The sequence below is a fragment of the Kryptolebias marmoratus genome, linkage group LG13 (assembly GCF_001649575.2).
Source record: "Kryptolebias marmoratus isolate JLee-2015 linkage group LG13, ASM164957v2, whole genome shotgun sequence".
NCBI lineage: Eukaryota > Metazoa > Chordata > Actinopteri > Cyprinodontiformes > Rivulidae > Kryptolebias > Kryptolebias marmoratus.
The window spans coordinates 6,157,270-6,179,059 of NC_051442.1; the positions used below are offsets into that span (position 1 = coordinate 6,157,270).

At 36.1% G+C, this 21,790-nt stretch overlaps 1 protein-coding gene across 2 annotated transcripts in view; it reads left to right on the forward strand.

Moving 5' to 3' along the window:
- fstl4 (follistatin-like 4) overlaps nucleotides 1-21,790 on the forward strand; it is a 192,045-nt gene that overhangs the window by 70,340 nt on the left and 99,915 nt on the right. For both annotated transcript variants that reach the window (XM_025006742.2, XM_017419926.3), the window contains exon 4: nucleotides 5,497-5,739. In XM_025006742.2, coding sequence (XP_024862510.1) covers nucleotides 5,497-5,739 — 243 coding nt within the window. The remainder of the gene's footprint in view (nucleotides 1-5,496; nucleotides 5,740-21,790) is intronic.

The following is a 21,790-nucleotide window of genomic DNA, read 5'->3' on the forward strand; positions in this document are numbered from 1 at the left end:
AAAATGTTGGTCTTCTGTACCAAGACCTGAGATTATTCACACTAAACATTGGAAAATTAAATAATAAACATGTATTTACAAGGATAAAAAAAAAGCTTTTCCAGTATCATGTAAGAATTATATTGATAAAAAAAGGTTTTCTTGCATTTACAGGTTGGCTGTGTAATTAGTGTAAGACAAGTACCTACAGTAGTTCTAATAATTTCACAACAAAAACACTGCGATAATAGACACATCAACTGATGTCTTGTTTAATTTGTGTTAGCAGGCTAAACGCTGGCATGGAAATGATGTCACTGTGAGCATATTCATACACATTAGATCCTCATTGTCAAAGCAAACTGGCATCATTACTTGGCAGCACAGTTTTTATGTTATGGAAGGCTGTCCTCTCTAAACATGTATTTTAAAGAAAGTCTGGCTCTCAAACACCTACTGGGGTTAATAATGTGTGAATCTTTTTTGTTCCATTCAAACTTTAATAGCATGTGTGCATGGTGTAAGGACTTCAGATTTGCTTTATGTTCCTATAGCCGTCAATCTCATTGAGATCTTATGTTAAATGATTGAAACCAGTCTGTATTGGATCACAGTAAAAATTGGCAAGCATTTAAGTACATTTACGTTTAGCTTTATTTTCTTACATAAAAATATTTTATTTTCTTGAGTGTCATGCCAAAAAGATGAGGGAGATAAAAAGACTCAGCTTGTTCATTTTTTACAGTTCATTATAAGGAATATCTGAAGCAGAACATCCTAGGGATGAGACAGATCCAAGCAGTAGAATCCATCTGACCTCAGATTGACAGAGTGCACTCATTTGAACAAAGTTTATAAGCAAGACATAACACCACCAATCTTGTCATATATTCAGAAGGTATTATAAACTACATTAAACTGTGAACAGATTTGTACCAGACAGGACAGTTCTGTTAAACCTAATGAGGACCTCTCAGAGAGCCTACCAGTATCTTATCAGTGAATCTTATTTTTCTACGACATTAATGAGTCTTGTTGAAGTTGTCTTGTGAGTAGCAGACAGATCATAGTTCCAATGTCACACAAAATCCTTTACTTTTGTTCAAAGGTGCATCGCTGCTGTGTAATGTTTTGGGTTTTTGTGTTGCTGATGTTCATATAACATTTTATCTTTGCAGCTGAGTCATTAAATGTTACTGTATTTTGGAGCAAATGTTCAACAGCATCAATAATGCTAAGCTAAAAGTATTTATCATTATGACAAGTGAAGCGATAAGAACAGTTGTACCAAACATCTAAATATTAAATATGCACTACATTTTGCTGCAGGTGATTTCAATTTCAGTTTCCTTCCTCTGTCTATGCAGAAAAATACAATTGGGCAAAAGTAGATTTTTTTTTTTGTTTTGTTTTGGGTTTTTTTTTCTGTGTGTGCATCACAGCATGTTTCACCTAGCACCAAGGGACGCTGGTGTCCATTGATATTCCAGTTCGGTGTGCACGTCAGAAACGCTTTGTCTGGTTGTGCTGCACAGGGAAGACAGTGTTTGACAGTGTGTCTCAATATTTAATTATCTACAGCTGCTACAGGGCAAATAGAATGATCTGTAGGAGCTGCAGATGTGTCTGAGCTTTTCTCAGGCTGTAAAAAATACACCTAAAAAACATCTCGCAGTAAAAACTTGTGAAATAAAAACTGCATCAGAAATCGTAAATTTCACATAGAAAGACCCTGAAAGGTTTATGACTGCCTCTCCTGGATTTCCATTGATAAGGGAGATTATTAATATGGTGATGCTTCAGGCAGAGAGTCCCTCATCAGCAGGGCAAATGTTCTTCCAGTCTAATTAGTAAGAAGCTCAGCAGTGTTCCTATGTCTCTCTGAGGAAAATCTATCAGAAACAGCAAACTACCCCTCAGTGGAGCTGGATTAAGCACAAAATAAATAATGTTTCTTGTGAATGTCTTTAAATGTTAAATGGATTTAAGGAGCTTGAGAATCTAGCCTAAGGTTTAAATATATATATGAAGGCATATTTTAGTTTCCTAAATAGAGCGAGACTTGTGACATAAGCGCTTTGCTTCAAGACAGGAGTGACATTCTTACTGTCTCTACCTCTGGCTGTGTGAGTTCTTTATGATTACATTGCATAGATGAATGGGTGCAGAAACATTGTATGCCTCATTCTGAATTCAGATTTCCCATTGCTTCATCACAATGCCTCAGTGAGGGCTGAGATTGGCATGATTGTAGCTTCTCCCAACAAATGAAAAGGCACTCTGTCGTGCTGTGCTTCTTGTTATGCACTCATCTACTTAGGCATGAGTGAAGGGATTGAAAAGAGAAACAGCTGTCAAAAATGTCAGAGATAAACCAAAATACTTTGTCCCAGTCTCTTATCTTCTAGCTCCTTTTATTAATGTTGTTTCTTGTAAAATATATACGGGAAATGTGTAATTATTGTGAGAATTATTTGTTTGAAGGCCAAACAATATTGACAAAGAATAAAGGAAAGAATAAAAGGAGAATTAAAGTGAGAGGATTGCAAAGCTTGACACCGGATGGTCAGCCTGGTATTGTCTTGGCACCACTGAATGGCTGAGCCGTTTACACCATTGTGCCAGCAGCTAAGACAGAAAGGATTATCGGACGGCACTTTTAGCCTCTTAAGCAAGCCACAACTGCAACCAACAAGGTCCAAAAGGCTGTGAGACAAAGGACTTGGAGAACAGATGAATGCAAAACAAAGACTTGGTTAAATGTCAGACAGCTTGTGTATTGTAAATGTAGCTTTTATCCTCTTTTTGTTACTGTTGTTTGAGTGACTTGCTGTTCATGTACTTTTATTCTTTAGCCAAAACAGAAAAGGGCAAAGGGAGTGATGAAGTGAAGGAAGAGGCAGAAAAGGAGAAAACGAGACGAGGAAGACGAAGCAAGCACTGGCGGGTACCTGCCACAGGATGGTTGTTGCTAAGCGTTTAATCTCTCGTGCTTGGAGAATACAAACGATCTTGTAATCGTCCCTGACCTTGACACGAACTGCGAGGTGGTGAGGGAGCCGGACTGTTTTGCATTTCCCACAGATGCTTTGTCAAGACGTGCAGAACAATTAGCAAACTGGTTAAAAAGGAATTGAGTCTGCCGTGTGCCCAGCATCCGCCTTGTCTCACTTGCGCTCCCATCGGGGAAGTATCCTGGCAAACCCCCAAACCACAGCTTCCTTTGATTTAGAATACTTAATTATGATAAAGAAGTAGTTGAGACCTGCCATGTCAGGTCAAGCTGCATGTAGCTGCGGGCTGTGCTGAGCTGCTGTTATTGATTATGCTTTTAAATCACTATTCCATCAGTTATTTATATAAATGGGCGAAAGGTCATACATATAAAATGTAAAATGAGAAATGTCTACAGGGGACTTGTACATACCGTTATTATGTATGTCTGTTGAATGATGAACTAATCATTTTAGCCATATCTGTGTTTGCATATGGAGGTGTGCCTGACAATGTGTAATGGACAATGACTGAACATTACAGTGGATTTTTGCCTGCATAATTACACCTCAAAGAGAGGAGGTTAATACAAGTAGAGTAAATGTGTGTGTGTGTGTGTCCTCAGTGGACTTCAACCATGAAATCGCTTTTATGGAATTATGGGACTCGTCTACAACGGAACATTACTTGTGTTATTGAAAATGTTGAAATTTGAAATGTGATTATACTCCAGACAAATTCAGTTTCTGTTTTCAATAGTTTGATTATAAGAGGATAAGTTGAACTTTTTTTCAGCTAAGCCAGTATGGTTTTAACTGTATTCCACATAGGGATAATAGAGTTCTCAGCATCCTAACCAACTTACTGTCAAAACCCAACACACACTCAATCCCCTCTGAGAGTTGTCTGTAATAGGCAAGCATCCTTCCAAGTGACTCTTAACTGCAATGAAATGCTACAAGCACCAATATTAGATTTTTCCTGCACTTGTTTATTTTTTAGATTCCAAAAACTATCAGTGTTTTCTAATTTTTTTTCTTTCTGTCTTGACTGAAGTTTTCCATGCTGTTCAATTTGTTTCTCTACTGGCTGCAGCATTCAGCCAGCAGTTATTTGTGTCCTTTATGTTTGCCCTGGTTTCCTTGGCAAATGACCAGAGCTTGTTAGCATCAAAGACTAACAAAGAAACATAAAGCAAGACATGAAATGTTTTGAAGAAAAAAACAAACATTAAAATTTAAATTGGTCAATTAGACAAAGGGTCTTTTTCTATCTCAAAATTGGGCCCCCTTTTTTTTTTTTTTATCTCAGAACACTTCACCAGATGTTTTTAATGGCTAAAGAGTTCCACTTTTTTAACCACTTTTTCCATATGTTTTGAAACTAGCTGCACAGTACATTAAGGAGTTCAGGCTTTCAAAATAACTTTATTGGCAACTTTTCAAATCTTTGTGCAAGTAAACATCTTAATTTGTGGTTGCTTCCGGATTTTTTTTATATTGATTGTGCTTTTCTCATAAAAGTAAGTAATTTGTTGCATTACCATAGACTTCCTTCAAACACTTAAAGGCAACAAATGCTATTCTCCTCTGGGGGTCTGGTTCTCTCCATTTGTAGCCTTGAATCATAAGCAAGGCCTTCACACCACACCAAAAGAGCAGGGTGCCGGTCAAGTTTGAAAAGTCAGAAAAGATCAATCCAAGGTGGAGTGTCTGGCTGGATCAGCAGCTTTTTGACTGGGTTTAAGTGCAAATTGAAAGATTGGATCAGAGGTGAGGACAAGGTGTTCTAGGAAGAGAGTAATGTGACAAAGATGCTTGTGTGTGCACATGGGTGTGTTTGTGTTGAAAGAATTGGGAGAAAGTAAGAAATGTGAGCTTGTTTTTGAATTTGTTTGAGTGTATATTCAGGTATAAACATCTTTTTGTGTTTGTGTATGTGCATATGAATGTGTGAAAGAGTGCAGAGGGTGTTAATAAGGACGCCTAGCTGTTGAAATTGTAGCGAACTAAGCTCTGCTTAAAAAACAAAACATCTTTGTTAACACTTAGACATGATTTTCTGCTGCTTCTAATTTTGATGCACTCAGGATAATGTACACGACTATTTTTACTTTTAGCACAAGGATTTTATAGAGAATTTGTCTTAAAATTAATTTTCTTTTTTTTAGAAATCTGTTTTAGAAACCTCTGTTTTTGAGCAATGCAACATTTAAAAATATTTTAGGACTTGTAGTCTTTTAATAATGAATACTGTTTTTTTTTAAAGTATGACATTCAATATGGTATAGTTTTCTTTTTATATTTTTCTATCAATTAAGTGCTTGCTACCAGTAAAGGTTTCCTGCTACATCACATATGGGACATTATAGTTTTAGTTTTTTTGTCCCTGAGACTGTTTTGCAATCAAAAGTACTAAAAAAAAAAAGTTTAATTTTTTTTCATAACAAATTTCCAGACTTTATTGCTAGCTCTTTTTGTTCCCTCTGGATGTAAAAAGCCCTAATCCTTCTCTTTTCTTCAGCCCGTTCTGATCCAGATGAAGACCCGTGTCGAAGGACCTACTGTGGACGGGGACGACAGTGTGTGCTGATGGCAGAAACTGGGCGCGCAGAGTGTGTATGCCAGGAAAAATGTCGGCCCTCCTTTGTGCCTGTGTGCGGCTCAGACGGCAGGTTTTATGAGAACCACTGTGAAGTTTATCGCACCGCCTGTCTGGAGAGGAGACGGATCTATGTGGTACACAGCAAAGACTGCTTCTTCAAAGGTCAGTTTTACTTTTTTACACTGACATGGCAGAGGGCTGTGGCACACGGAAGAAAAGCTTTAAGTGGTTAGTTGAAGTTCGTTTAAATGGTGAATCCAGATTGAGTATGAATTTTCATAATTAAAATAAATAAATAGCTCAGAGAAAGTGATCATTTTATGTTCTGTTGTGATAACCGCAGTAGGCTGTAAAAATGTAAAATGTTTCCCACAAAGTTTGATGTAGCTTTGAGCAAGTTTAAAACTATTCACTTCAGCCTTTTATGTGTCTGTCACTGGAGAGCCATACAAGCATATTTTGAGAAATGTTTTTTTACAGTTAGGTAGCAGTACTTTATGCTTGAGAATCATTTAGTCTACCAAAGCTGACCTTGTGGGGGAAAAAAAAGTAATTTTAGTCAACATTTCCAAGAGGCTCTCGTTCTGAATAAGTGTTTTGTGTAAAATAAGGCCAATGCAAAATGAGGGGTTGAAGTTGAACTACTGACGCTTCTGAATTGGTAGCAATTGACATCATTGAAGCAAGATAGAAGTAGTTTCGAGGTCATGTGTGGTGGTTTGGGGTGATGCCAGCTTTGTCATGTGACTTTGTCTGCTTGATTGGTTCATGTGTGACTGTCCAAAGGTGTTGATCGAAAGAACAGAAATTCTCTTTTGCTGTATAACGGAACCGTTGTGTGAAATGGGGCTATTGTCTCAGCTTTAGTGTGGGAGATGTTTGTCTGAAATTTAAAATGTTACTTTTAATCCTCTAGGTGTCTCAAAGTATCAAATAAAATCTGCCTTTTTGATGTTTATTTTGAGGGTGAGTGAAATAAAAATGAAATTATCATTCATCTGTCACTGTATTTTTTATAACATGCATTGTAGAAAAACATTACAAAAAAGTTTGATAGCTACAGTTAGGCTTTGACTTTTTCAGTGCAGCTGCTGGTGAATAGTGAAAAGACTGCATCAGTGTTGTAGAGCAGGTATGTCTTTGATGTCTCGTTGCATCACTCAGTATGATATAGGCTGACGGTTTTGATGCTTTTTTTGACTAGAAATTGCCTTCAAATCATACTCTGATCTCTTTGATATGTGCATTTGGGTAATCTGCAATGTGATACTGGTGCTTTACCTTTAGTTTGATGTTTAAACAGAAAGAATTGTGCCGACAACTGAAATTGTTGCTTTATGCTACATTGCCTGCTGTTGAGCTGCAGTCATAAGCATCAATCACTGAAAATCATGCTGTTTCTGTCAGCCTGCTATTCAGTTGTGTTTAAAGAATGGAAACATTTGGAGTTTGATGCTCACGGCGGTCGGTCAGGGTCAGCTTTTTCTGAGAAATAACAGCAAAGCTTCTTACAATAATTCCAGAACAGATGCTGTATTGATCTTTCATTTAAACATTTGCATCTAAATCGATTATATAGAGATCATAAAAGATGATGTAATGGTCCATCTAAGTATGGAGTTTTAAGGTATTTCTCAATGTCTGAAGCCAGTGAAAATATAATTTAGGCTTCTGAACTGGCAACAATAAATGCTTTCATTCATGTAATAAAATTACAGCTCACTCCTCCAGTTATCAGTACCCTGTCACTCACAATTAAACCACTATTGGTCACTGTAGATTACCAGCTCTCTACAATAAATCATGACAATCTCACTCCAACTCATTAGCTAAAGTGCATTCTCAGCATGAGAAGTTGGCATTTTTAATACAAGACAGCCCTCTTCATTTTTTGTGATTTTAATGTATTGATATCAGGGTTAGGTTAGTATTGAGGAATATAAATGCAACATAACTTTCTGTTTATACACACAAGTATTAGTTGAACTGGAAAAAAATGGCATTTTCCATTTTGAATATTTTCTGATCATTTTCAGGTAATTTTTAATGAAGTTCTGTAGATGTAAAAAGAACAATAAAGCCGTACTTATGTGAAGGGCTTGGTTTCATGTCAGCGCAACCTAAAAAAAACACAGACACATGCATACAAAACTGGCAGCACTTTGAGTCATATCACATTAAGGGAGAGAAGCATTCCTGGCAGACACCATCATGCATATCTAATCCACATTAGAGATGTTCAGTCAGCACATTAAGCTTTAAGTTGATGTCTGAATGCAAACCAGCAGGAGATGGAAAATGTTGGGAATCAATCAGATGTCATGGTAATCATGTATGTTTGTGTGCCTGTGTGTGTGTGCAGATGGCAAAAAAGTGCAATCGATATACAAAGGAATCACTGGACAATGTTGTGCTTGGGTACAGTTTCTTGGTTTAAATGCCAAAAAAAGTGGAAAGTTTCTGTAGTTTTTAAGTTGTCTTTTTAAGTAAGGATGGTTGTTTGATATTTTAGGTCTTAATTTGTAGAACTGCTTTGATTATCAGTCTAGCTTAAAAATATCAACAGATCCTGGTTTGAATTCTATGTAGAAGACCCAGAAAGCCCTATTGGTTTCTGCAGAACAATCAACAATGAACACCTTACCTCTGTTTATGTCAGAATTCTTCCAAAAGTTGCTCTGATGTACAGATATTAACTTACAGAAACAATATTCAAAGTAAATAAGATATTTACAAGTGTTTTACTTGTTAAGTTTTATAAAATCATTTTTATCTATAAAGCAAAAGTTTCAGATACTTTTTTTCCCTGTTAAATATTTTTAACATATTTACTGTCAACATAGAACACCAAAAACATGTCAAACACCCAAAAGTTTCATCGTGAAAAAAATCTTATTTATTTTTTCCTGTTTTTTTGGTAGGAAAAGTAGCTTTACTTACCAAAATTTGATAAACCTTAAATCTCAACCGTGAAAGCCTATTTCTTTCTGCATGTGGCCATGACCAAAGTCACTGTGTCAAATCTGGCAAGTAGTTAGGTGAACTTTTTTCATCATTTCTGGATTATTGAGATTTATTCAGCAGAGATACAAAACTCTTCATTTTGGGAAAAAAAGCAACATTTTTGTTGTGCTAGACTCTCTCTCTTTCTTTCTTTTTTTACAGGTTCTCTCTTAAAAAGCTCATGTGAACTTTGTTCATGCATAAATCTTTAAATGGGTTCACACATTTATGACTATCAGGTCTAATGTTGAAAAGAGTAAAAACTGAACACTAAAGCTGCAAAGTTGCAACAATTCTTAACAGTAATTTAACAAGAGTTTTTATGCAATATTTATGCCCATAGCATAAGTAGCTCACTGTGTTTTCCAGGTCTAAGCAGGTAAATTCAGATCAAGTGGTCACTGCAGTTAGTTAATGAACTTCCTTCTTTAATCAGTTCTAGTTTATTTTTTGGCCTGAAAGTATAAGTGTTCAGACTTATGTGCATATGCTCTTTCATCCCTTTTTCCTTTTTTGCTGTACTTTTTTTTTTTTGTTTATATTATGCATTTTGTTGTATCGGAAGTAGAGGGGCTTAAAAAGTTTCCTTTTTTAACTGGAGTTTTATGTTTTTTAATCAAAATTGATTTGTGTTTTCCTCAGGCAGTTTTGGAGGATACAACACAGTCAAATACTTCAAACTACAGTAGGCACTCTGAGGCAACCATAGTTGCAGAGGGGAAGGAGTTTACCACTCTCTCTGTGGGTACCCAGATATTCTCTTTGATGAAGAATGAAGGCTTTAGCCTTTTGTTGACTTGGTAGGACTTGTGTACTCTGCAGTGTTTTGCAAACAGTTTGTGACAAGAGAGAGAGATGGGTAGAGAAGATGATTATAATCCTCTGAAAGACGCTCTTTGTTCAGTCTCTCTGTGTGTTTACAGTCTCTCTAAGTGGAGCTTCCATCTATTGTCCATTTAGTGTGGGGGAAAAATAGTATAAGTGCCAGTAGTACAATAGCATTATATTAACAATGAGTGTAAAATACCACATGCACTTTTAAATGAATACATAGTACATATTGATATAATAGAACCAAGAGAGCATACAGGGGTTTCTATTATACCACAATTTCAAAAAGTTAAACTCTGTTTTCAATGTGGCTCTTTTAGGATTAATCTAAAGTAGCTTCTGCTGTCATTGTGACAAAAAAATTAAAGAATAAAAAAAATTACACAAACCATAAATTGCTTAACACATGGGTATGTTTATCCTGGCAAAGTAAAGATCAAAGTTAAAAAAATGCACTTCAAATGGCTTAGAAACTGTCACTGAAAAAAGATTTGCTATATACCAGCTGCACTGGAATCTGATACTATTTTGCAATTGTCAAAGGTAAATAAGAGTTTTGAAGGTATTTTAAGAGCCTATTGAAAATCACAATATTTTTTCATGGAGTCAGTTTCATTCTGTGACATTTTTCAGAAGCAACTACGCTGCGTTATCTCTGTGTGCGCCTTTTTTCCTCAGGGGTAAGTGGGGAGAAAAAAAGGAGTTAATAAGGAGATAAAAACATGTTAAAACTTGGAAAAGTAAAATAAAATTCACCTTTTAAAGGTTTAGTCCAAGCCTTTAGACAGATACACAATGTAATAAATTGCATTTACAGATTTAAAAAATTTGATTACTTTGTTCAATCAATGTAGTAATTTGGAAAAATAGCGTCACAATCACAAATGTTTTCTTTTTGTGTGTGTGTGGTGAGTGTAGGGCAGTGAGTCGCCCCAGTTCTCATCCTGACTTTGATTACAACCCCTCACCTCTTTAAAGGTTTGAGAAAGAACTAACACAACTGATTAATAGCTTTCATCATCTTGATGAATAGGAAAGCTTGCAGCAAAGGTGCAAAGTTTCCTTTGGGTTGTTTAGGGCACTCATCAAGGGGGTCTTTAGTGCATCCAGGTATAAGTACTTCATCAGGAAAGAATATCATGGCGGTGATAATTGACTTGGGGGTTGACTGACCTTCACATTAGATGTCACTGTCCACTGAAATAAATTAGCAGTGGGTCTCACAGGGTCATGATGTGCAGCGTGTCATTTAAGGGAAGATACTGATTTATCCATCCACTCATCTGTTGGACCATTCATGCATTAATCTGGAGGTTAATAACAATTTCTGCTGAAAATAAAGCATCTCGTTTCACTCTTCTCTACAAGCTGTGACCAGCTTAGTCAGAGGAGAGAATTTGCAAAAATTATTGGGTTCCCCTTTTTTTTATTTTGGTCACAGAGGGGCTAAAACATTTGGCTTTGGAACAAAAAACCTGACAATCGATGTCAAAGATGCATATCTAAATGTCCCAGATGAATGTTAAAAGTTGAGCTGATGTTAAAGTACAATGCGTTGTGCAAATAGGGGAGAAATGTGTAAAACCATTGATGGAAATATGGCACTTCTGTCAGTTTTATCTATCTGTTTTATACACAAGATATTTATAGCAATTACGCAAAATGGTCCTAGTCTCTGTTTAGTTTAGTTTTTGTTTTTCCTCTCTCTATATCCATCCCTTTTAGCCATCCATCATCTACATTACTTGTGTGTGTTGTCTTTCATTCAAAGTGCTGCATCAACCAATCAAATTACTCTTTATGTGGCAGCTGGGCTCATTGCATTAGCTATGAGAGGTTCCCCTCTTGTTTTTCCCTCTACTCTCAGCACTCTCTGGCAGCGCTGTGCCTTCGCTGTCCATCTTATTGCTCGCCAGCCTTCTGCCTCCTGCTGCGACTGAAGCCATTAACTCAGTCACACAAACGCTTACAGAGAGGATCAGCTTTTGACTTGAGTTCATGCTCTGTAACTTTAGTTGTGTACACAGAGGTGGTACTGTACACAGTCCCAACATGATGATTTCAGAGGTTGCAAGTGTATATGTGTCAGTTGTGGGATTGGGCTTGCACAGCATGGTTGAGAACTTCTATTTGTGTCATGTTTTATGTGGAAAAAATATCAAGCGTTTCAGTGACAAGAATATGTTGTGCTTTTATTACATTTAAATAGAAACAATCTATAAATAGAGCAAGTGCTTTTTCTGCCATTTGAGAACATGAAATGCCCATTTTTTAAAAGACAAATCACATTTTTGTGCAACATTACTATGTAAAACATTCCAAATGGCTCTTTACTTAAAAATTACATTTTGTATTCATTCTTTTACAAGTCTTTTTAAGTGGCAACATTAAGCTTAAACATCCCAGTGACACATTTTTGAAATGCTCAGTTAATTGCATCTTCATTGGAAATAATTTAAAGTTTTTCAGGTTACATTATGCATCCTGGGATCAGAGTTGCTATCTAACTCTGTTTGGTTAACAAGAACTAAAGCCAAGCTGGGCTACCAGGTGTGACACATCCTCTCACACACACAAACACACTCTTAACACCCTCCAGACTTCCCTTGACAACCCTTTATTTGTTACAGCGGGCTTATTAACGAGCACTCCAACTACCCCAGTCTTTCTTTTTTTGTGATTTCTTCTTTCTTTTTTCTTCCCACCAACATCTTCCTCCTCATTTTATTTCCTTAGCGGTCACGTGGGTCTTACCTCATTAAGCTGATTTTCTCCCCACAGATTCATTACTTTGGATGTATTTGCTGTATAAAATGAATGCCCTGCCCCAGATAGAGATGTCCCCCAGTCCCGCTCTGGTCCCTCGCTTCATAAACATCAGTCTCCCCTATGAAATAAAAAGCTCTCTTTTGACCACCAACATCCCGCACAGTTATGGAGCTGCAGTGGGACTTTGTCAAGGATACTTTGCTAAGACTGAGTACAAAGCTTTTCCATCAGCTACGGATACATGGCCTGCATGTTTGACCCAGGCTACACTTGGCATAGCTAATATGGTTTGTAACTAATGGTGTATGCCACTGCTTTGATTCTATAAAGAAAAAAATAGACTAGTGTTTTTATAGGTCAGACATTAAACTAAAAGATTAAAGGTCCCCCATCTTACTTTTTAAGCACTCAAAACCTTTATTTTTTTTCTCTTGCTCCACATGCTGGATTTAGTCTCTGTAGCACAAACTGCAAACATGTCATTTTCAAGGAGTATTAATTCAGGACTAATGATAAATTGAACAAGAAGATGTATGTGCATTTACAGGAATGAACACATGCACTTATTCATTCAAGAGTATCTTTATTTGTGCCTAATACATTTTGACATGCTTGTCATAATACTGGCACTGCTTATCAGTTTGCTTTTTAGTGATGAGCTGTTCTAATGCACCACAGTGAGCCTCATGAATCTGCAGCCTTTGATGTGCTTTGACTTGCTTGCCCGGGACCTGAAGTTGTATTAGTAATTGAAAGGTGCCTAAATAAGTAAAAATAACAATGACTTGCAATGCAACCATCTTTGTAATTAAACATACATACATGCTCAGTTTTTCTCATTGCTTGAGTATAATTATAAAGTATTAAAGTTGTTTATTAAAGGATTCTTAGAAAATGTATCTGAACAAATTTGAAAATGGTGACAAAGGAGTCAGTTTGGCCCATGCCTTTTAATTTGCAATCATTGCATCAGTTTAATGGGTACATAAAAGCAAAGTGCAGTACATATACATGCACATATACATTAAAAACATCACTAATCAGAAGTCTTTTAGTCAAAGATGAAGATGAGTTTCAGTTAATAAGAAGTTGAAGTATTGTTATTTAATGCAGATATATTTCAAATGACAAACAACATGTTCAGGCAGCTCTTCCTTGGTGGTATAAGACAGAAGCACATTGCTCCCTTCTAATCCCAATGTAGATCTATTTTCTTCCCCCTGTTTCCCCACCGTACAGACTGCTTTCCTCTACGCCATCTCTTACCCTCATTTTTCCTCTTCCTATGCCCCCAATATAGTGCAGACGGGGATTTGAGTGACTCTGTCAAGCTTCTCTCTACATTCCCGGACTGTGTTAAATTGGTTCAGAGCTTAAGTGGAATGTGAGCCTGAAAAAATAAAAAATGAAAATACAAACAACATCTTGAGGCAAAGTGACCCTGAGTAGGAAAAAGTCATATATACTGCAGGCTATGTTACTGACAAACCCAAACAGTGACACACATAAACACGTGCACACACATTATGAGCTTGTAGTAAAAACTGAGTGTGTGTTTGTGTTCAGTTGCAACCCACTCTCAATCCCAGGGCATCAAGTACTTGGCTTTTCTGAGATATGCACATGGTGTCTTTTGGCGCTGGTACTGTGACGAATGTGCCACATCAAGAGCAAATACTCGAGCAAAAATGTAGAAGTGACAAATTCTGTTAAAGGAGGAAGGTGGTAGAGATGTTTTATTGGCAATTATTTTTCCCACCTACTGTTTAGTAAGGTTTTTGGATCACAGATGGTTACATTTAGGTATTTAAGTCAGCTATCTTTGTGGTCCAACATAGCTCCTTTTTGGACCACCAACATGGCAGATTCCTGGCACCAAATATTTTTAGGCATTGGATCAAAAAAAAAAAATCCAGTTGTCCTAATCAAGTTTGAAATTAAATGCACCCTGAAACAAGAACAGAACACACATTGTACCATAGTAACAATGGCAAATCTAAGACAAAATGCAGTGTGTGAAAAGCAAACTAGACCCTATAATTTGGTAGTCTAATAAGCCATCTTTAGCAGCAATAGTTTAAATAATTATATTCCATATTACTTTGTCTTTTACATTATTTTGAAAGGATTTTGATCACTATTTTCTACAGTGTTGCTTCAGCTTGGTTATATTTGCAGGATTCCATTTATGACAAACTCTTTAGAAGTCCTGCCAACAGATTTTTATCATGTTGAAGTTTATAATTTGAATGGCTAGTAGAAACACCTTGATTCCATTTGCTACATTTGTTTAGAGACTGTTACAGAACTCCAACTGGGAGAAGATTCAGATACCCAATTTACTTTGAGATGACTGATTAAATAAAAGACATCCAGGTCCCTTGACAGTTCAAATCATCACCACTCTACCACCATGCTTGATGCTGTGTTTATTTTCCAAATGCGACTTGTGTATTACAACCAGTATTCTCGTTAGTTCACATACAATTTGAAAAGCTACTTTGTTGTATAATATTAATTTTAGAGATAAGCTTTTTTTCTGACAATCCTTCTAAATCAGCCATACTTGTTCAGTCCTCTTTTAATTGTCATAAACTTCAACATTTAGAATATTAACTGAGGCATATAGAGTCTCAGATATAGCTTTTGGCCTTTCTATATTTTCCTATTTTGTGTAATTTCTCAGAGAATTGCATGGTCTGACCTTGCAAGGACTTGGGGAAAAAAAATTGGCAGCTATCTTGAATGTTTTCCATTTCTGAGAAATTTCTCTCACTGCAGATTGATGGACTTCAAAGTGATTGAAAATGGCTCTATAACTCTTTCGAATTGATGGACAGTAACATCTGCTTCTCTGAGATCAGACCACAGAATGCACCTTCAAAACCTTCAGACCAACAAAATTCTAAAACTACTTCTTTTTTGTGGAGGTGCTCCTGCATGCTGAAGACCAGCTAATGAAGTGCATATGAATAGCTGCATTTAGCTAATGTTTAATGTCCTAATTCTTAAAGAACCCAAAATTTATTTATTTATTTTTACATGATTCTTCTGCAATTTGGGTCAGCTTTTGATGCTAAAACTGCACTGTTATATGACAAGTGCTGTAGTTCAGCTAAATATTATTTTTTAAGATAATTTTAAAATCTGGTAATAACTAGAAGGCTTAATTATGTCCTCATAACCAAAATCTTAGTTGTATGTTGTATATTTACTCAAACATTTTCTAAGCATACTAATGTATTTGTATGGACAGATAATTTAATGAAACTGCACACAAAATATCTCCATAGAATCAAAACAATTGCAACAATAGATTTTAAACTATTCCATGAAGCTATGATTCATACCTTGCTGAATGTTTTGCATCACCAATTCTTGTAAAGCAGTTTAAAATAAAATAACACGTGTATCATATAATCAGCCCAGCAATTTCCTAATCAAAAGCATTCCTTTGGTTAGGTTCAAGTCTTCACAGTTCTTTATTCACAGTGTGGTCTGCTTTAGTTGATTTGGGTTACATCAATGTCAAATCATAACTGAATCAGTGTAAATCATTTGCTACCTATGTCCACCCATGTATACACTGCTGCAAATCACCACACATTAAACAGCACTCAGTCCCACTTAAAAAGAGTTCTTTTTTATTTTATTTTTAAGGTTCTCTGGCTCCGTTTACAGAACTTCTTTCTGCTGATTCCTCCTGATGTTACTGTCAAAAGATAGCTGAACAGTCCCTTTGCCAACCTGTGTAATGTGGGCTGTCAGATTTTACATTTCCCCTCTGCCGGCTCTATAGTTTGACCAGAGGGCAAAGAATGAGCCCACGTTGACAGCTAGCACAGCTCAATGTGATGACAGGTCTCTGTCAGGCTGAATTCCCAACAAAATCACTGCTTTTCACACAGCCCCGTATTTGACCAAGGTACTTCAGTTACTTATGTGTTTGTGCCCTCTTCTCACATAAAGATTTGAAGTTCCAAAATAAGCTGCACGTCAAAACTTTCCATTGAAATATTCAGTCTGTTTTTATTCTGTAATGACAACGTCGCTCTAAAGTGTCTTTCAAATCTCTTGTATTATTTTAAACTTTAAGTTGAAGGACAGAAGCTGTTTTCATTAAGTTTGGTATTTAACTTTATATTTTCACAATGCATCAGCATACATTAAGGATTTTTTTTATACATAAGAATTTACTTTTTCATTAAAGGTTTAGGAAATAAAAACTGATGATTTTGAAATTCTAGCATGTTTTTTTATTGCTGGCTTGCATCTGCCCAGGAGATGTATAAATGTAGTCAGACACAATTTTTTGTAGTTTATAAACTCCATGAGGAGCAAAGAAGAAATATACATACTGGGTAGAAAGCAAGATGGCCTTCATATGTTATTGTCCTTTGGGAAGAACAAACATTTTGTTTCTACTTTTGTTTCATGGTCATTTTATAACATCAAAACAGGAAGCTGCTGTACCCCTGATATATTGAGTGACACTCTGCCCTTGGCATTCATTATTAGTCTCTCAGCACAACAGGGGCTATTTGCATCATTGAGTTACCATTCTATCATAAGCCGCTGACTACAGAGAATGCTCTAATTCTACGATCCAAAGGGAGTAATGACCCCAACAGCTGCTTCAGGGAAGTTATCAGCCATGTTATTGTTTTCAAGCTCATCCCACAAGATTTCCTCAGAGAACCTGGTTGGCGTGGATGGTTGTTTTTGACCTTTTTGTTTTAGTATTTATGTTAAAGATGTCAACGATGTTAGCAAGGACTCGTAGCTTTTTTTATATGGCAGTAAAATGTTGTCGAGCAGCGTTATCAGTCTGTCTTCAACTGTTGATGGTGTTCAATTTACAATAGAAACTAAAGGAATACATTCCTGGAATAACGATGTGTTTTAAAAACCAAAAGTAAAGTGCACTTTGTTCAGTGGACCTGTTTAAGACTGGACTCAATTGCTTTAAGTTCAACCAATAATAAATAAATATAAATAAATTGAGATTTTTGTGACATTTTATACGTAGTTTGTCAGGAATTTTAGTTCCATCTGGTCTGGTCATTTTTATGCAAAATAGCTAAATTATTTGAGTGTGCTTCATAACAATTTAGAACGTCAGTGATAACTACTATTTCGTATGAATTAGTCAGTACACTTCAAATGAATTGCTTACAGCTGGGCGGACGGCAAGTCCTGCTTTTTACTCAAGTTACTAACTCAACTGTTTGTTTTACTCTTTATGCTGCTCAGTCAATTTAAGTCATTTTTAAGCATTTGTCTGAGCAAGTAATTCGAATTATGTACTGACACTTTATAGAATGTATGTCTATTTAAGTGGTCAATCTGTGACCTCACAGTGAGAAATTACCTTTTATTGACTTGACAGCAGTTCCACGCAGCTTACTGCAGACACGTTTTTTTGCAGGGAAGGACTGACTTAAGGCTTGACACGGCTCTGCTTACTAATCCCTGAATTTGGACGTGTGTGATTGAGTGTATGAATAATTTATTGGCATAATTACCACGTCTTAAGTATGTGGCCAATTCTTAGTCCATGATGAACGGTGAATGGTAATCCCCAATTAGAATGTGAAAAAGCTCCTAAAACAAATAAACTTCTTTCCTCTTCTGTTAAGTGCTCCCAAGTCACAAATTTTGAAAACTCAGCTGAAGTGACTTAAAATAGGTCAACAATGGTGACGTTCATAAAAGAGCTGTAAAGAAATCAGACAATTTTGATGTATTAGTAAGTTTTTATGTTTAAAGTATGCAGTTAAAAATATTTTTTTACACTGAGTGCCTAACCACATTTCAGAATTGGACATCAATATATCTGGACAATTACTGAAGTATAATCTTTCAAACTGCACCATTTGATTTAATTCATAGTAACCTTGTATATGTTTGTCTCATACATTGCACTGCACTTTTTTTTAAAAAGTATTAACAAACTGGTAATCAAAATCAAACTAACTTTATTAAAGAGCACATTTAAAACAACCAAACTTGACCAAAGTGCTGTGCAATAACACCACAAAACAATTAAAACAAATATATGAATTGACAAAAACAGAATCCTCAAAAAAAATTTAATAAAATACTACTTTATATATCATACTAAAAACTACTTAACAACTAAAATATAAAACAACATTTAACATATTTTAGCAATACATAAAAATAAAATGCAACAATAAAGCCTGTTATTAAATTGTTCTAATCATATTTTTAACAATCTGAAGGCAGACTGAAACTTTTCAAACAAACAATATCACACAAAAATTGGAATAGGTCATAACAGAGCATCCCATGCAGTTTAAAGGTTGAAACTCCACTCTCTCCAGTTCTGAAGTGAGAAAGCTCCCCGGATGAGAAGTAAAATGTCTTTAACTAAAGAATAGAAGTCCAGTTGTTGTTGCTGTTGTTTTATTTTAACTTTTTATTTCTTGGAAATAACATTTTTGAAACCAACAAGCAGCAGTCTCCCCAAAGAGTGATACATTTATCCCAGTAATAGAATTAAAATACACCTAAAGACAGTTGACATCATGAGTTACGAAGACGATACTATCTGATCAAACGCTGTTACCACTTGTTCTGTTTATTTTGTTACCTTGTGCAAAGATGACAATTCTCCTGTCAGATAACAGCAACTCCTCGTGCACACATCCCATGTTTTAATAGTTTTCTTATCTAGTTTGATGTAGTCATATCCATTGTGGACTGAGCAGGTGTCTGCCTTATCTGTGCAAAACACAGGATCCCATTCTTTAGTGTGTAAGTTGTGGTTCACTGGCACAAAGGGTGATAACTGAAATCCTGAGTGACAGGTCACTTTCATGGTAAACACTGCATTCTCAAACTTTAGTAATTGTTTCTGAAGAGCAGCTACAGTCCTGTTCTAAAACAAATAAAGCAAAGCTAAATCGAACACATGCAATGGATTGAAATGCAGCTTTTTTTCCCCTGCAAGGTAATTTTTCATAGAACGCTGCATTTGTGGTTGGCCAGGGAGCTTCAACAACAGGGCATACACACTTCCTACCCCAACCGACGCACACACTGGATTTTAAGCCCCAGAGCTTACAGAGTGACTTCTATCTCTGCCTTCTTTTCTAGCGCAAACTGTGCAATGAAGCAACCATCCCTGCAGCTACATCATGTCTCTCCCAGCCTGTTCTCTTCCTTGTCCCCGGAGCCTCAACCTAGCTCTCCAAGCCATCTGCATGTTTCTCTTCTTTCCCCCTCTGCTCCTCTGCTTTGCCACCTTCTTTTCCCGCTCCTCCCTCCTTCTGCCCTTACTAGTTACTCACTCATCCGCTTCATTCTCCATCCCTCAGGCCCCATCCTGGTCGTCTGTCTTCTTTTCTTTTCTACAGATTTGCACAATCAGTCTTTTCTTTTTTTTCTTTACCGGTGCCCAAGTGTCTTTGAGTTATTGCATAAAAATAGGAAAAAACTTTTTTGTTCTTCTTTTAACAGAAGAACAAAAAAGAAAAATATGCCATTATGACATCTTAAAAGTTCATTCTATGTTTTTTTCAGTCCAAAAGTAAAGTATCTTATGTTAATCTAACCATGCTGTATTAGTCCTGCTTTACATTGCATTAGTTTTGGTTTAACTATCACTTTATCAGAGTAAAGTATTTGGAGCAGTGTTTCTGGATCTGAAAGGCAGCCTGTAATGCAATGAATTATGACATTATTCATAAAGGATTGAATTTAAATACTGGTGCATTTTCATTTAGTAAAAAGCTGCCTTTTATAAAATTAGTTGTACCTTAAGGTTCAGTCTTTGGTTCTCTTTAGTTTATAATCAATTTGCTGTAGTCATAATTTAGTGGAGGTTTCCAGATAGTTCCAGACAGAGGTTTCCATACTTAATACTTAATCAGAACTTTTCAGTTGTTAATCTAACATTGCTTGACAATAGAAAAAGTAACTCTTTTTCTTAACTTCTGTTGAAATTGTTTATGCTTTCAGGCCAGGTTTATATTCATGTCTGTATTACTGAAGTGTTACTCTCCTTCAGTAAAAGTATTTGCTTTAGTTCTGTGTTCTTTACATTTTGGATTCACTTTCTTGTGTTCCTTTTTTCTGTATTTGTATCCTAGAGTACTTTTCTGTCCTTCACTTTTCTTTCCTGGCTGCGTTGTTCTCTAGCCTTCATCTTCCCTTTGTCTTTTTGCAATCCTGGAGGCGAGACCTATCTAGTCAGATGGGGCTTTGAGTGCCCCCTCTTTTTCCCATCTTTCAGCCCAGCTTAATATGACTGTCCCTCCCTATCTGTCCTTCAAGCAGCCTACAATAATCTGTCCAACTCAAAGAGACATTTAGTCTCCTGAGTTTTGTGACAGTGATTCAGGCCACTGCATTGCTTCTCCAAATGGCTCACAGCTGTGCTGAATACACTATATTTCAAGCTATTCTGAGTGTGAAAATGGCCGAATGTATATTGTCTTGTAAACCTTTTGACATTTCTTGTTGCCCACTTGACATAACACTGACCCATTAAGAACTACTGATTTCAGACATAGATGCAGTTGTAAATTATAATAGGCTTTAATTATTTTTTTATATATATAAATTGAAGTCTTTATGCAGGTTTTTAAATATCATCTGCCATACGAGCAGTGAGCATGTACTGACATCTTAAAACTTGGCTCATCTATTTGTCTTTCATTACATACCTGTATCTGTTGTTTTAAAAGGTTTTTAGTTTTTTGATGAGGGAAATTATTGGCATAATAAATTCTATCAACAATTTTTTTTTTGATGATAAAAAATTGAAGACAAGACTTTCTCTGGTTCAGGATTAGGAAAACATGACTTTGTTTTACATAGATGCAAGTTTTTCATTTTTCTTTTACTTTCCTACGTTTATATCTTATGCAAGAAAATATTTCTTATATAATTTAGTCCTTTAGGATCATCCCTTCTGCTCATTCCTTACTTTTCATGGCCAAGATACCAAACCGTCAACTCAAACAGTGTCGGGGAAACTGTCTCTGAGTTGCTTTCTTCTCATTCTTTAAAAATGTTTTACATAAATTTGAAAGTTGTGCTGGTTTGTAAAACAAGGATGTGTTGCATCCTTAAAACCATAGTGGTTTTGCGTTATTTACTCTTTTACCATTTTGTCCGACAGAAATGAAACATCCTAAAATTGTAATAACTGTTTTTCACTTAAATAGTGTTTTAGGGCTGGATAACCCACTTTTACAGTAAGAGTCCTGGTACCTTTGAAAATAATTTCACTGGCCTTCCCTTCATAATTCACTCTAAATATATACTTGCATACAAATGTATGCAGCATTTCTTATTTAATCTTATATGAATAAACCCCCTCAGACCTCATGGTTTCAGATCAAGTGTTAGGGCTTTGTCTCCTCAGTTATTTTTTCAACAGTACTTATTTCTTACCTTTGATGTCATCAGCAGGGGACCTGTGCCTCTGACTGAATGCACAAAATGCTTAATTACTCAAACAGCTGCTTGCCACTGAGGCAGGATTGATGCTTCAAGAGCACTCAATTAATTGAAGCCCATTATCAATAACAGGCTGGGAATCATCCCTTAGATCTTTGATTTAATTTAGCAACACACA